General features: G+C 35.6%; 1 protein-coding gene across 2 annotated transcripts in view; it reads right to left on the bottom strand.

Moving 5' to 3' along the window:
- The window catches only part of LOC117317283 (krev interaction trapped protein 1-like), a 39,619-nt gene that overhangs the window by 2,850 nt on the left and 19,284 nt on the right, over positions 1 to 17,485 (bottom strand). For both annotated transcript variants that reach the window (XR_004530157.1, XM_033872030.1), the window contains exons 10-16: positions 15,639 to 15,743; positions 15,373 to 15,439; positions 13,734 to 13,885; positions 13,289 to 13,458; positions 11,523 to 11,673; positions 10,394 to 10,486; positions 9,819 to 9,893 (exon numbers count right to left, since the gene is read on the bottom strand). Coding sequence is in view for 1 of the 2 variants with exons in the window: in XM_033872030.1 (XP_033727921.1) it covers positions 9,819 to 9,893; positions 10,394 to 10,486; positions 11,523 to 11,673; positions 13,289 to 13,458; positions 13,734 to 13,885; positions 15,373 to 15,439; positions 15,639 to 15,743 (813 nt within the window). In the remaining variant the exon portion in view is untranslated. The remainder of the gene's footprint in view (positions 1 to 9,818; positions 9,894 to 10,393; positions 10,487 to 11,522; positions 11,674 to 13,288; positions 13,459 to 13,733; positions 13,886 to 15,372; positions 15,440 to 15,638; positions 15,744 to 17,485) is intronic.

Genomic DNA, 17,485 nt, shown 5'->3' with positions numbered 1-17,485 from the left:
ATTCTTTGTAACCACCAAAGAAGAATGTCGAAAACCGCATCAAAATCGGTTGGCCGAGTGCCGAGATATCGCACATCGAAGTACACGATTTGCACCTGTCGATCGACTGCTAATCAGCGTATCGGTCAGTCACGCTGATTTGGAACTCTTCAGTCTATGACGTCACAGGTTGAACAGAGTGACTGGTATGGTGGCCAGTAGCATAGAGGACAGTGTGAACAGTATCAGTACAAATATGTTCGAATACGATCTGAACATGAGATTTGAGGTTGTTGAATTTGGCGAATATTGCCGACGAGAAGTCGGAATCCAACAATATAAGTTTGAGTTAAAAAAAAAAATAATAACATAGTGAAATTGACTCTGAAAATGACCGCTTGGTTTACACAGACTGGTGTAATAATCGCTCAATCACCAATAAATGTATATTAGTTATGTGTTTACCATTTCTTACTCGTTACCAAAGAAAGCAACACAGCATCAACAAATTAAACTAAAATAATGTGCCATTTCATTCGCAAATTAATATTCAAATAAACATACCAACAATACAACAGTTCTGGATACTCTGGTTTGTGAGAAAAGACGAACACACGTACAGTAAATTCAAGCGTTATATTCTATGCAAAACCCGCTTTAGTCATGAAGGACACTTAATTTAGAAAGTAATATATTATAATCATCATGATCTACAATATACTAAATCTCTCTCCCGTATGAATACCAGTGTTAAAGTCTACAACAAACTTCTACATATACAGATTTTATCCCTTATTTTACATGTCATGGTCTCAGGGATCAAGGACGATTAAATGCTTGAGAAAGACATAATTTATATACGATCGTTGTCAGTGAAATTATATAAAAGTGATTCGCAACAATTATAATATAATTGATACTTTCTGTACAGGTATAAAGCATAGGTACTTATTAAAACCATTATTTTAGCTCCGTTTTTAATGATAAAACACAAACAATTTATTTCATCGTGACTAATCATAATTAATACTAAAATTTATAAACTCGTAATGATTTTCGTGTATGATTTTTTTTTTCCCTCCAAATTTTATGTATTTTTTTGCTTTTATTTTTGTAATTGTGTCATTATTATGAAGTGATCGAGACCCTGGTGGTTTTGCTTTCAATTCGTGTCGCAAGTCATATCTTCACTTAAAAAAGGACTTTTAAAAGATGTATAAACATGTTCGGAGAATTACGAATTCTCAAGTTTGAATTGGTTAGTATACAGCTAAACAATTACCAGGTGTGAAATTACGGTCCACAAGCTCATCACACCTGGCACTGCACCACAGGTGTCCGTGATTTCTGGTGTTCTAATCAGCACACGCCGTGAGTTCACGCGTTTGGTTTCTGTGCACTTCAAAGGAGTTCCGAAAACATGGTTTTACAGGTTGTTTGTACATAAATTGAGCTTGAATTTTATTAAGGATTGCGTTTATACTATAGGGAATACATTTTGTTGAAATCAAACACATTATTTTTGGAATTCAGTGAGTTTCGTTTTCTATACAAACGAATAAAAAATCATATCTCAAACGTTTGTCTATAGAATAATTAACCTAAATTACCTCATTCATATATGTACCCATGATGTTGAAATTTACTCTATGAATCTTGTCTGGGAGTTACTGAGCTTTCATGGACACGTTTTATCAATTGCGGACAATTACCCAAAAATCACAAATAACGGTATAATTTCTGTTTTGGCTAATAAAAAAACCCCAAAATGATCAGCATTTATTTCACATCTTGAATGAATTGCATTTTAAACTTGTGTTACTAGAAGTATTATAACCGAAATCAATACTGGTACATGTGTATGTAACAAGCCTGTCATGCCCCCATAATAAAGGCTATATGATGTAAGTCATTATAAACGGCCGGTTATTCAAATGTCATACATGTTACAACGACCCGTTAAAATAAAAAAAATATGAATAAAATATTTTAATATAAATGTTATATACGACCTGTTATAATAGAAAATAGGTAAGATGATACACGCTGTATTTGGCCCGTTATAATAGAAAATTAGTAAGATGTTACATGTTGTGTATGGCTCGTTATGAGAGAAAATTAGTGAGATGCTACATGTTATATATGGCACCGTTTAAAAAGAAAGTTATATGTCCCTGGTTTCGGTAGCACTTGTTATTAACTAATTCACAAATATAACTCAGAGACTTTATTCAGCACTTTCCTTTTTTTTTTGTCTTATTCGCATTAATTACAGGCACGTGTTCACGTTTGTTTCTATATATTTCCTATATGGCGGCTCCGATCGTGTTCAACCTGTGACGTCACAGGTCAGAGGTCACCAAAACGAGGTATTCGGCTTTGGGCTTCAGGTGTGTTTTCGAGAAAAATCACAATTACTCGGAAATGGGTCGGCCGATTTTGATGCGGTTTTCTGCATTCTTGTTTATTAATCAATACCAATAACATATTAAAATGTAATTTTTCATTCAGGGTACACTTTAACATATTGAAATGAAAATTATTCGTTCAAAATGCATCCCACAGTATTACTGTATTAACCCAAGTATTCATAAAATGAGAGGTCTAATATCTATATGTCATACATGCAATTACTGAGGGTTTATGTCCCTGTTGTAAACCTATATTATATTACCTACCTAGGAGCTTGATTATCAAAAGGGGAACGATTAAGGAATGAGCATGAAAGGACAATGATAAGATGAAGGAGCGTGCAAACGTAGTTAGTTTGTTCTAGGCAGATATTATGTTATTGTGTGTAAATCAAATATTTTTGTTAGACATAAATTCATTTTTGTATAATTATCTGTATTCCTTTCACTTTCTCTCTTTAGTCTTCCTTTCTAATTTGTCAATCGTAAAATTAATGTAAATGTCCATTGTTTGTGTCACATTGTTGTAAAAATGTTTGGAGGAGGGGGCTTTAATAAGTTGTATAACTTCTGCCCAATCCTCATGCCTACATTTGAAGCAATAAAAATATGTTTTTAAAAAAACACACCTATATTTGCTTGTATATTTAGGTAAATTACATTTTTACTTTATACATGATTCCAACAAGGAATATGTAAGAAAACATATTTAAATATCTTGCATTTCTATAGCAAGTTTGCCTAAATTGTCTTATTATTTAGAAACAGAACTAATGGAATCCCTATGATGTCGCACACATCGCTCGGCGACTCTCATCAGGCAGAACGTTTATCATTTGTTGACCATTCAGTGTACAGTGGACCCGCGATAATCCGGACGCCGATAGTCCGGAAAACTCGCAGTCCGGACGGAAATGCACGGGAACGGATTTCCGTAACGTTATTTGTACTCAATAGTCAGGAAATTCGGATTCCTATTCTGGAAGCCCATTTTGGGAACGGAACGTACTTTTCATTAGTAAATTTCCCGCAATAATCCGGACGATTTTTTCACCACGAGGAGAAAAAATGTCGGAGCAAGTCACACGTGTCGACAGCTGTACACAGACTATTGCTTGACACTGTGCGTAGTCATAGTGACCGCTGCCAGGTCATAGCCCCGGGTGTTTACCTGTGTTACAAAGTGTAACTTTTGTTTTTATAACGGTACATTACTTTTTCTCTACGACCTTTTTAAACTTTACAGTATTAAAGGATTTTATAGTATAGCCTGGTCTTGCTTTTATGAACTTGACGTACAATATCTATTATAATTATTTTACAGACGGCAACTTTTATAGGAACACATATTGCTATTTCGTAATTAGCAAGAATTTACGCACAAACATACAGTACGTGATACCATAATTAATCAATCTCAAATACATGTAATAAATTTATGATCGGTAATTAACATCATGAACACTTGTATTGGGTAAACACGGATATCGGCTTTGTAACACCGTTACGTGAAACGACGACTCATTGAAAGATGCACGTTATTAATTACATACACATTTACGTATTAAGCAGTGATCACAAGAACTGGGTTGATTACACACAAATTAGTCAATAGTCGTATGATACTTAATTAAGCGTCACATTGTTAAGTTAATACGGGTTCAATAATTATCGGACTTCTTCGGTAGTTCTCGCTGGTGTAACGTACTTTTAGATACATAGCTTGGGGTTTCTGGTACGTAAAAATCATAAAAAAACATGGACTGATGGTAAGTTGTAAAATCCGGGTCTTTTATTTAAGGTATTTAACGTTTGTAATTTCTACTTGTTTGTGAACCTCCGGGACGTGACACATGTGTGGTGTTTGTAGGACACATATGCCCGCTATAAATAAAACAACTTTCACTTTACATGTTCTTTTAAAAACAAAGTTTATTTTTTACTTTCTACAAAAGAAATCTACGATGGCCGACAAGAGCCTGGCAAAATGAAATGAAAAAACTGTAACACTTTTTTCAATGGTACAGTTTTTTCATATCTTTTTGTACCATAGAAAAGTGTACCATGGTACAAAAAGATGTGAAAATTCAAATCATTTTGTACTACATGTGTTACAGAAAGATTATAAACTACTTAGGAAAAAACACAGCTTACATTCACATGTTTATGTACCAATAGCCGGTATCAGCCGGCAAAATGATGTGAAAGGTTTTGTACCGCGTTACACTTTTTTCATTTCTTTTTGTACCATTTTTGGTACAAAAAGATATGAAAAAAGTGTACCAAGAAAAAAACGTTACAGTTTTTTCATATCTTTTTGTACCATCCGTGGTACAAAAAGATGTGAAAAAACTGTACCATCAGAACATCGGAATGTCGTTATCCAACACCATGACCAGGGCTGACCCCGTATAGCAGAAGGTTTGATAACACCGTCACAACAAGCCGCAAAGTTTATTAATCACTTCTGAGGACACAAATCGAGTCGAAACTTTAGTGTAAGTATTGGGGTGTACCTTAGGGGCTAAAAATTATTAAATTAAACCTGTATAATGTCGTCATTTCTATTTTAGAGATAAACAATTTAACGATTGAAAAAACATTACAGCATTTCTCTAATAGTCTTACAAAATATATATATTCCTCGATGTCTTCTGTAAAACCAATTTATTTTACGAGTGGGGCTAATATTTCGATATTTGCGCATTCATGAAAAATATCAAAATATTAGTCACATGAGTGAAATACATTTGGTATTATTGAAGATGCTGTTAGATATGCTGTTTATTACATTTTCATAGCAAAATATACCGGATCATCTTTTAACTTTTTCCATTTTCCACTTTTATAGAATGATTAATTTTCGATATTTCACTGCTAAAAGCGTAATAACAAAACCCATCGGTGTCTATAGTGTCTTTTACTCGAGAAGTTTTTATTACGTAATAAAATTGATGGTCCCATTTCCCCAAAACGGGCCCCATCGGTGTCTTTAGTTTCTTTTACTCGAGCAGTTGAGGCAGGTTGGATACATTGACAATGTATGTACAACTAAATCGTCACTGGAAAAATTATTAAAGACGTTATTTTTAAAATGAAAAGTAATTTAAAAGTTAAAATAGACAACTGACCATTTTGCAGGCCCAACATCAATATACATGACGATTGGATCATCCAGTAGCCAGACAATCTTGATACTAATTGGCAGGCTATGTGATGACAGCTTTATCTGGGAGTCATTTGTCAAACTCAGTAACCCTTATGACTGGCCTTTTCATATGTTTCTGTACCATGGCTGTTTTCGGCCGCTTTTTGGTACAAAAAGATACAAAAGCGACTGACTCATTTCAACTCCGCTTTCACATCTTTCTGTACCATACAATGGTACAAAAAGATGTGAAAAAAATGTACCATGAAAAAAAGTGTTACAGTTTTTTCATTTCATTTTGCCAGGCTCTTGTCGGCCATCGTAGAAATCAAAAATCATATCAGAAACATAAGTATATTTATTGTTAAAAAGTCTGACAATTAGATGTGTTTATGAAACGTCCCGGATTGTATGTAATCAAGGGAGATAACTCTTACACGACAATTTTTTTGACCTGGTAGACGAAATTCGGCAGTCCGGAAAACTCGTAATCCGGACGGTTTGGACTGGGAACGAAGGTGTTCGGATTATCGAGGGTCCACTGTACATCACAAGTTTGAATACAAACGTTTGATTCACGGTATCGGAGACATATGACATATCTGACGGTATTATAAAGATGAACGTGTTTTTGATAATATCAATATAATTGTGCATGTACATTTTTGTATGTGTATATGTATTTAGTGAAAATATTCTATTGTTCTGTGTAGGGGGGGGGGGGGGGGGGGATCATATGTATAAATATGTGTAGGTTATTTTCGAATCCCATGAGATCCAAATTGTACATAATATGTATATATCTAACCCGTACTCCACTTTGTGTTTGTATTTCTGTTATATATACCAATACAGCTGACCCGCTAAATCTGGACGCCGATAGTCCGTAAAACTCACAATCCCGACGGAAATGTCGGGGAACGAATTTCCGTAACGTTATATTTGTACTCACAAGTCCGGAAGTTCTGATTCCGAATCCGGAGCTCCATATCGGAAACGAAATGTTAGTTAAGTAAAATTCCAGCAGTAATCCGGACGTTTTTCTCATCACATAGATAAAAAGTCTGAGTTGGTCACCCGTGTCGACAGGTGAACAGGTAGTAGATCGCGGTCGCTTGACACACAGAGTAGTCATAGCAACCGCTGCGAGATCTTAGCCCCCGGCATTAACCCGTACAATTTAGTTTTTGTAACGGTACCTTGGTTTTCTATACAGCGATCGAATCAATTAAAGGATTATAGACCGGTCTTTTTTTGTTTAAAATGTTTATTCAATTCAATCCTTACGACTTATAAGCATGCTGAAAATGACAGAATACAATTCTTTATCTTCACTATTTTTAAAATGCAATTTAACGAAAGATAGACAGCATCAATATACAATGTAATGACGATACAGATGTTATGACATTTCTGAGCGGTAATATCGAATGAATGAGTGGTGTGTGGAGTATACAATAGTGTAGTCATATTGCAAACATAGAAACTGATAAGAGTGAAAACAAAAACAGCTAATTCAGGCGATATCTAGAACGTGCTGTAAAACACAATTTCAAATTCTCTGATATCAATATATGTTATTCCGAAGTTAGCACGTACGAATCCATAAAGCTATATAGGATTATCACTGATCATATATAAGGAAAGAATATCTTTAATAACACGAAACGTTTTATCAAATTTCAAATTCTTTATTGACTTTAGGCCATACGGCCCATAAGTACATATTATAAACATATTATTATTATCGGGTGTTTCACAAATTGAATTAAAAACATCGGCTTGGAACGACGACGCTTTGCTGATAATACTACTGATAAACCGTAAGGTTTAAAGTAATAAATGAATTGAATTGAATTGAAAGATTTTATTATATAACACAGTTGTTTTCTTTATGTCAAACGTAAGACATGATAGTTCAACACATCTTTTTTTTTTTTTTTTACAAATCTTCTATTTCATGTTTGATTCATAATGACTATACTGGTCACACTATACACAACAAAATATGCACAGAGAAGTCGGTTTCAACATGTTACATGAAATGCATACATATTATACCCTCGGCGTCATTATAAATGTATGGATAATAAAAAACAGTTCAATATTCAGTAAGAAACATCTATAGAATATCGGAGACACTATATAGGATTTATAGTTTAGTTGTTTTTCTATATCTCATCAGAGACTTGTATATCACAAGTCTCTAATCTCATCGATGTGATACATACAGTTTCAAATTTTCTTATTAGTAAGCTTGTATATATTAGAGCTCGGATAGTGTAACCCATTGCTAATTACAATATTCCTCTATATTTAACCAGGGACGTATATAGTGGATATATAGGTCTCTGATGCAGGCATCTGTTCCAAAGAAGATGTACTTAGAGGTTCGGCAAATAACAAAAATGTTGATACCCGACAATAAACGTAAAAGATAACGTTTGTACCTTCGAAGTCTTATATTGTAGGACTAATATACTTGTCATGTTAAATACAGAACCAGCTTATAGTTCATCCCAAAAAGGGGGCGGGGATTTACCTGTGCTCTCGCCTAAGGTAGGAAGCCAACCAGCAGGTTCAATTTAGAAATGCCCCAGGCCTTGTAATCAACAACTGTCCAGGTGTCCTTGTGAAGTGGATGACAAGAGGTTTTCGATACAATATTCTTTCTTTTATTAATACAATACAATACAAAATATTTTATTAACGTGTCACGTGTCAATATTACAGATATATAAAATACAGTAGAAGTCATAAAAACTTTACAAGTTGCATTAAAATTATATTCACATCCAGACTTATGAGACACAATATAGTAAAAAGTTCTGTTAAATATAGGTAAAACAGGATCTTCTGCTCTTCTGCGATACATCAGATAGAGTGAAGAAGCTAAAATAGGCTGAAGATCATCACTTGTCATAAGATAATGAAATTGTTCATATGGGTTTAATTCTAAAAAGTTTGGACAATAATTGCTTGCTTCACTAAATAAAATTCGCCTAATATCTGAATAAAACTCACAGTCAATTAAAAAATGGCGCTCGTCTTCTACTAATCCTGACTGACATAAAATACATTTCCTCTCATGTAATGCTAAGGGAGGACGAGAATACCGGCCTGTCTCTATTTTTCTAATTTCAAATTACCACAACGGAACTTGGCTAACGTTTGCCTATGCTTAAAATTTACAACAGTATATATATATGATTCTGGGGTAAAAACAGATTTAAACGTACGGTAAGTACGCAACTTAATCGTTTATTGATACAAAATTTGCCTCAATTGAATAACAATAAATATGTAATAGTCGTATTGTGAATGTAATACTTTTATTTTTTCAGGTGTCTTATGATATTGATGTACATGCAGCACATTTAATGAAAATTTAACTGGAACAATCTGCAAAAAAAGTGAATGTATCGTATGTGATATCAGAAATATAGATATACATCATGTGATATACATAATGTATGTATCTTATCGTGTATGTATCGCATATTTATAGCTTGAACACTTAATTCGAGTTGGTACCGACACCGTATAGGTGATTATGGTAGGACCGCTTCACGGCTGAGCGCTCCCAAGTCGAGGCTAGCCGCGGGACTCGATGGTCACGGATGGCTGCTGTCCAGGTAAAGTAGTCTACGGCTGGCAGTGCTGGTATTGCCGCGCGACAGAACCGCCCGAGGCGAATCTCGCAATATTCGTCATGACGTTTAATATTAGGCGATTTTCACGAAAACTGGATTGCTCCGTCAATACTAGATTCGAGGAGCAGAATTAGCGTCAGTGGAGAACAAAATAGACCCTGTCGGACATTTCTAGACTGTCGGGGAAACTTTTAGATAGTCATGAAATAAATAGTGTAAAGTTCATGATTTCTAGATAGCTCGATAGAATTAGACGGTGGTCATGTTAAATTGGATATGATTCACAGAACTAGCTTTGACCGTCGAAAATTAGCCATGAAAATTCATAATTAGATACGATGCTGAAAAAATGGACTGGGTTGGGTTAAATTAGATCTTTTTTGGTAAAATTGGTGAAAATTTCAGAATTAGTAGAAAATATGAAAAAACTAGTACATTCGTGTCTCCCAGTGTTAGGTACAAGGATGATAAAATTACTATATGTAACATTTGAATCTCGGTTACAGAGACAATCTGAAAATTTGAATGGAAAATATTACAAGGAAGTTTTCTAGTATTGGGAGTAGCAAACACTAACTGTGAGTTGTTACAATGTGGAGAAGTTTTATGTTGTCAGTAATAACTTACCCCTGTCTGTGAGTTGATAATATGTATACCAACATCATTGACACCAATATGACAGGCAGTTTGGTTTTGACTTCCCTACAATATAAAAATATGAAAGTGTTGGAAACTCCAATAATTCACTAATAATCGATAATAATTCATCCAGGTTTTTTAAAATTAAGGTTGTATGATAAGCATGATCATTTCAATTTTCTCAATTGTCAATTTTCCATTTCTAGATAGTAATATCCCTGCTTTCACTACCTACTGTGTTGAAATAGCACAGTTAGAACTTCAAAATAGCTGTAACATAGGTTTTTCTAGATGGTATACCATCTTGGAACTCAAAGCAATTCACAAGACTTGATCAAGACCATCTTAAGACACTGGTAAAACTGTAATTAAAGTTTAAAGATGATGCCACAAGATGGATCAAACACAACAGATGAAGGATATTGCACTATGGCATTTGTATGGACCAGGTAAGCTACACTACAAAGAGAAATTTTATAAAATCTAGCGGCCTACTGGTCAAAATACTGTTAGTAGATAACTGGTATTTAAGCTTCTACCAACAACAGACAATGTCAGCCTACCTTTCCTTGACTAGCGAGGAGCATTCCTCTGAAGAATGCAGATCCATAAACTGTGAGGTGCCTACAGTAATCCAAAAACTGACGCTTCAGTGCCTGAAAATATACATCAGAATCACATCAATGCTGAAAATTACCCCTATACATCTGAAGAAGTGTTCACTAAAAATCTAACAATGTAGGCAAAATTATTCATAACAGGCATGAGGACAAATGCTTCTGTTTTGAAGACCACAGGCACAATACAATGTAATACCGAAATTTAATTGCAAAATATCATCTACAGACAAAATTTTGCTTTAGTATTAAATAAATATTCTCAAACTTTAAATAAAACTTTAGGCACAATGATGTTATCAATTAACTTATAAATTATGATTCTTTCCATACCGCTGAAAAAAATGCATTTGTATCGAGAGAGGCAATTTGGAAATTACTGAATGTAGCCCTGCCCCTCAGCCCCTTTGGTGGTCCGCCCAACCATTTTTACGATTTTAAATCTCCACTTCCTAAGGATGCTTCTAGTCAAACTAAGTTCCACCCATTGGTTCAGAAGAAGAAAACTTCAGATTACAGACTGACAGACATTGGTCAAGAAGTCACAAGGCCGAATGACAGGCTACAGATTGACAAGGCGATGGACGACAAGATAGGGCATCAGGTCACCTTGGTCCTTCGGGTTCAGAAGAAGAAGACTACAGATTACAGATTGACAGTTTGGTTTGGTTTATTTTGTTTAACGTCCTATTAACAGCTAAGGTCATTTAAGGACGGCCTCTCGTGCATGCGACATGCATGCGTGTGGTGAGTGCGTATGTGTGTTTTGGGAGGCTGTGGTATGTTCGTGTTAAGTCTCCTTGTGATAGGCCGGAACTTTTGACGATTTATAGTGCTACCTCACTGAATCATACTGCCGTAGACACCCAGCAGGACACCCCACCCGGTCACATTATACTGACAACGAGCGAACCAGTCGTCCCACTCCAAATATGCTGAGCGCTAAGCAGGAGTAGCAACTACCATTTTTAAAGACTCTGGTAACAGATTGACAGACATTGGTTATAAATGTTGATTGGTTAAATACATGTATTTGTGTCCTTCGGGCCAGGTGAGATAAAAAATTTGTACATGCCTGATCTCGCTGTTCTTGCGTTCCATGCCGGACCTCCAGCGTGTCTGCCAGGTGAGGACAGAAGTCTTTGTAATGGTGTAGTATTCGTGAGGCCCAGTTACTGCTCTTCGCCTTCAGCATTGGTCCTGGTACTAACTTCTGTAGGTTTTTACTATGGGTATCAAAATGTAATAATTACCTAATGAATTCACTGAACGAGCTGGAAATGTCTGTTTAAGGGTAAGTATATGGGGACGAGTCCTTTCAGTTAGGACCATCAATAGACCATAAACAATGAAACTCCTGTCTTAAAAGGGCTCTTGGTAGTTTGCTTTATATTTAAATTCGCTATAAATTTATTTGCGACCATTAAATTTCCTACATTTGTATACATGTATATGCCACCGTTAAATTTGCTGTACATGTATTTGAGGCCATTAAGTTTGCTACACATGTATATGTGGCCATTAAGTTTGCTATACATGTATTTGAGACTAATAAGTTAGCTATACATGTATTTGTGGCCAGTAAGTTAGCTATACATGTATTTGTGGCCAATAAGTTAGCTATACATGTATTTGTGGCCAATAAGTTTGCTATACATGTATTTGTGGCCAATAAGTTAGCTATACATGTATTTGTGACCATTAAGTTTTCTATACATGTATTTGTGGCCAATAAGTTAGCTATACATGTATTTGTGGCCAATAAGTTTCCTATACATGTATTTGTGACCAATAAGTTAGCTATACATGTATTTGTGACCATTAAGTTTGCTATACATGTATTTGTGGCCAATAAGTTAGCTATACATGTATTTGTGGCCAATAAGTTAGCTATACATGTATTTGAGACCATTAAGTTAGCTATACATGTATTTGTGGCCAATAAGTTAGCTATACATGTATCTATGGCCATTAAATTAGCTATACATGTATTTGTCGCCATTAAGTTTAATAGCTATACATGTATTTGTGGCCATTAAGTTTGCTATACATGTATTTGTGGCCATTAAGTTTGCTATACATGTATTTGTGACCATTGAATTAGCTATACATGTATTTGTGGCCATTAAGTTAGCTATACATGTATTTGTGGCCATTAAGTTAGCTATACATGTATTTGTGGCCATTAAGTTAGCTATACATGTATTTGAGGCCAATAATTAGTTAGCTATACATGTATTTGTGGCCATTAAGTTTAATAGCTATACATGTATTTGTGGCCATTAAGTTTGCTATACATGTATTTGAGGCCATTAAGTTAGCTATACATGTATTTGAGGCCAATAAGTTAGCTATACATGTATTTGAGGCCAATAAGTTAGCTATACATGTATTTGTGGCCATTAAGTTTGCTATATGTATTTGTGGCCATTAAGTTTCCTATACATGTATTTGAGGCCATTAAAGAGAGCGTGGACCTAAAGACCCATACAACTATAAACAATGCATTACTCACTAGATGAGGTCTTGGTCCTGTTAATTTAAAACTCTTCATTCAGGAAAAGCAAAATTAATATTTCTTTAATAAAATTAGCGATCATGAATGCATGGATTCAATTTTTCCTGATGACAAACTATATGAACCAAGGTTCTCTTGAGAAAGTCTCCTCTGTACCATATGTTTAGAAAAACTTAAAATAAATCATTCCAGACGGCTACACTCTATGGCATATATACAACACTATTGAAACAATATTTGAATATTTCTCCATTGCTTGTCGTAATTTACCTCCAGTGCTCAATTACTTTGGCTTCATAACATTTAAAAAAAAAATTTCATACCTTGTGACATGACTCTTCGCTGATGCCGAGTCAAACTCTCCTTTTTGTTCCTTATAGATGAGAATGGAGGCGAAGGTGAGAACATCCTGGTCCTTACAGGGATACAGAGCCTGGATGTAGTTATTGTAGGCCTCGTGAAACAAGATGTGTACGGCCTGTGGGTGATTCACCTACAACAAATGTCCTTGATGAAGGAAGATGTTATACCAATCTCGCGTATCTTAATGTAATTTGAAATTTTTATAGGAACCATTATTACTGACATTACTTTCAACAATTTTCTAAACACTTCATCCAAATGTCTGATAAAACACCAAAAGTATGTATAATGGCCACACAAAATGTTCAGAATAACCCTTGGTAAGCATTCTGTCTAACCAAGTTGGAAGTCAGCATTTGTAAAATTTTCATTTCAAATATCGATCTTTTTTCATAACTTCAATACCCCTTTTTCCTCTTTGAGCCCAATCTTTGCGTTCCTCCTCCACCTGAATTCTGGCACTTCATTACCAGGATTAGCATCAGTCAGCATTTTCACATTCCTATTCCAGACTTGAAGCTCAATTATTGGACAGTGGTCTTGTCTCAGTTGAAGCTCTACAAAAACAAATCACAATAAAAACTCCATACCACGTGTTAAGACCACAATATATTCCAGATATGTTGTTTAAGGATAACTTGGTTCACAGACATCCACATTATATATATGTAACTTTGGTAAATACTAGCCCCAATATAACGCTCGGCTTGGGAGATCTTCTCTTTAGCTCGATCACTTGAACGTAAGACTAGTAAGCCAGAGGTCCCAGGTTTGATCCCTAGCGGAGGCAGTGATTTAAATTTGATTAATCATGAGCTCTGTTACATCGGCGCCCATGTAGGGACTCGGGAATGATACTCATCGCTGCTTGCGAAAACATCGCTGTTACCCCTGTAAACTCGAGGACGAGTTCTTTCCTGGAGGGGGAGTATGTAACCCTGGTAAAATACTAGCCGCAATATAACGCTCGGCTAGAGAGATCTTCTCTTTAGCTCGATCGGTTGAGCATAAGACTAGCAAGCCAGATGACCCGAGTGTGATCCCTAGCGGAGGCATTGATTTAAATTTGATTAATCATGCGCTCTTTTACATATAAACTTTTAACATCACTTAATGTCATATGAGAGATCCAAGACAGAGCCTTGGTGTCTATAGCATCATATGATCTTATTTTATTCTTTATAAATTTTAGATTTTTTAACTTCTTTCTTATTAATCATCTCCTGTACTGATTATCATTTGAATTTGAAAACAAATTGTAGTTAAATGCTCAAAAACATTCCTACTGCTATGAAATTATCCTTACAACGTGATCAAGTTGCCATTTACCTACTGTGAAAAAAAAGTATAAACTAGGGACCAGCGTATGTAACCTGAGAGTCCCTTCTAATTAGCACTTTCTGTGATCAATCAAATACAGCTCTCAAAATCTGTTGGCAATCATGTTTTTTCAATCTTTATATGCAGAAACTTCTCAAGCTTTGACTACCAAAATCCAAGATGGCCATCAGTTGCATTTTGTTTGTTTGGTAAGTCTGAAAATGGAGCACGCCCAACTACGGAACAAAGGGATCCTACATATGGAATTTGAGAGAGATTCTCAAAATACGTCTTGTGAAACACCTGACAACAAGGGTCATTTGAGGATTGACGATGGAGTCTGTGTCAGACAGACCACAGATAAAAGGGATTGAAAGGGATGCTTGAATACTGTAAGTCACTTTTATTTTGCATTAATATATAAGGAGAGTCAATCACGAATTTAAATTATTCGCGATTATTTGTACGAAAATAACACCTAGGGATTGCGATCAAGCTATTAGTTATCGACATAGGAGTCTTGCAAAGTTCATTGCTCTATTAGTTCATTGGCAATTTAAAATTAGTTCTAGACAAACATTTGCAAAATCACGTATTCGCAAATATGTCCAAAGAGATAACGAAGCTTTCAAAATTGAGTATTCGCGAAATTTAAGTGATTTACAATATCAATTGGACAATGATTTTTTTATAAAGACAAAATGGACAGATAAAATATTGTTACCTAGACTTTTTGAACAAATCCAAATCGTGAAGATCTCCGAGAACACCTCATCAGACATGTTATACTCCTGTGGGGAAAAATGGCATCAGTTACAAAATCATATAACATATCTTAAACTAGAGTTAACAAAGGTACATATGAAAAGTATACACAGATTCATGTCAACAAAGTTCTGAATTTTGTTTACCTTCGTATGTAACAATGGCAGGTAGCTATATAATGTATGATTAGAGTTTATACCAGATTTCCAATTAACCAAGACTTACCCTGAACAGTTGTAAATTCAGCTGCTTCACAGTGGTATTTGTTCCATTGACTAGTTTAAGCTTCTTCACTGCTTTGTCCGTGAGGCAGATCTCAATTTCCTGTGTCTGAAAAAAAATCATCCCATTGTTTGTCCACAATATTCAACAAATGCAAACAAGACAAAGAGAGGCTCACAAATTCGACTGACTCTCAATTTGGTTTACTGCATCAACATTCCTTGTAAGGATAAACATGGACACACATTATGACTTACTTCAACAATGTTAGAGGTTCAACACAGCGAGAAACCTTTGACAGGTGCCGTGTAACTTCCAATAATGTTAGAGGTTCAACACGGCAAAAAACCTATGACAGGCGCCGTGTAACCTCCAACAATGTTAGAGGTTAAGTTTTGAATTTTGATAATATTAACATTTTAATTGCACATTAAATATCAGATTGACATTGACTGCCCAATATATTAAGATTCTTTGTACAATATATTTGTTCTTCTTGATACACACTTTCATATTTTTAAGAACCAATAACGCTATATTTAAAACTAGGTCAAAGTATTCATAAAACAATGCAGGAGACTGTTTCGTAGTAAATAAGTATTAATTTGATGTAGATTAGTGACTGAAGCATTTAAATGGAATATATAATACCTAAGCTGTAAGTACACATGGTTGTCATCAAGTTATAAGCAACAGATATCACTGAATCTTTCCTTCCACCCTGATTTTGGGGCTGAACGAGCATCAAAGGAAATGAAAGTTCGGCACAATGTCAGATAATAAATCAGCCGACCAGAGGCCTCTTTTGTTATAGGAGTAATTATAAGTAAGTATCGACTCTGTGTTCCTTACAATACAGATTTAATGTTTTAGATACTTTGTCCAGTACAAACTTACATTTGATTTCGACACCGCCTTGATCAGCCCCTAGTGTTTCTGTGTCCAGTACAAACTTACATTTTATTTTGACATGGCCCTGGTCAGCCCCCTAGTGTTTCTGTGTCGAGTACAAACTTACATTTGATTTCGACACTGCCTTGATCAGCCCCTAGTGTTTCTGTGTCGAGTACAAACTTACATTTGATTTCGACAAGGCTTTGATCAGCCCCTAGTGTTTCTGTGTCCAGTACAAACTTACATTTAATTTCGCCACCGCCTTGATCAGCCCCTAGTGTTTCTGTGTCGAGTACAAACTTACATTTGATTTCGACATGGCCCTGGTCAGCCCCCTAGTGTTTCTGTGTCGAGTACAAACTTATATTTGATTTCGACACTGCCCTGATCACCCCCTAGTGTTTCTGTGTCCAGTACAAACTTACATTTGATTTCGACACTGCCCTGATCACCCCCTAGTGTTTCTGTGTCCAGTACAAACTTACATTTGATTTTGACACTGCCCTGATCAGCCCCTAGTGTTTCTGTGTCCAGTACAAACTTATATTTGATTTCGACACTGCCCTGATCACCCCCTAGTGTTTCTGTGTCCAGTACAAACTTACATTTGATTTCGACACTGCCCTGATCACCCCCTACTGTTTCTGTGTCCAGTACAAACTTACATTTGATTTCGACACTGCCCTGGTCAGCCCCCTAATGTTTCTGTGTCCAGTACAAACTTACATTTGATTTCGACACTGCCCTGATCACCCCCTAGTGTTTCTGTGTCCAGTACAAACTTACATTTGATTTCGACACTGCCCTGATCACCCCCTACTGTTTCTGTGTACAGTACAAACTTACATTTGATTTCGACACTGCCCTGATCAGCCCCTAGTGTTTCTGTGTCGAGTACAAACTTACATTTGATTTCGACACCGCCTTGATCAGCCCGTAGTGTTTCTGTGTCCAGT

The sequence above is a fragment of the Pecten maximus genome, chromosome 19 (genome assembly GCF_902652985.1).
Source record: "Pecten maximus chromosome 19, xPecMax1.1, whole genome shotgun sequence".
In the NCBI taxonomy this organism is placed as follows: Eukaryota; Metazoa; Mollusca; class Bivalvia; order Pectinida; family Pectinidae; genus Pecten; species Pecten maximus.
This window is presented reverse-complemented; position numbering and strand designations above follow the sequence as displayed.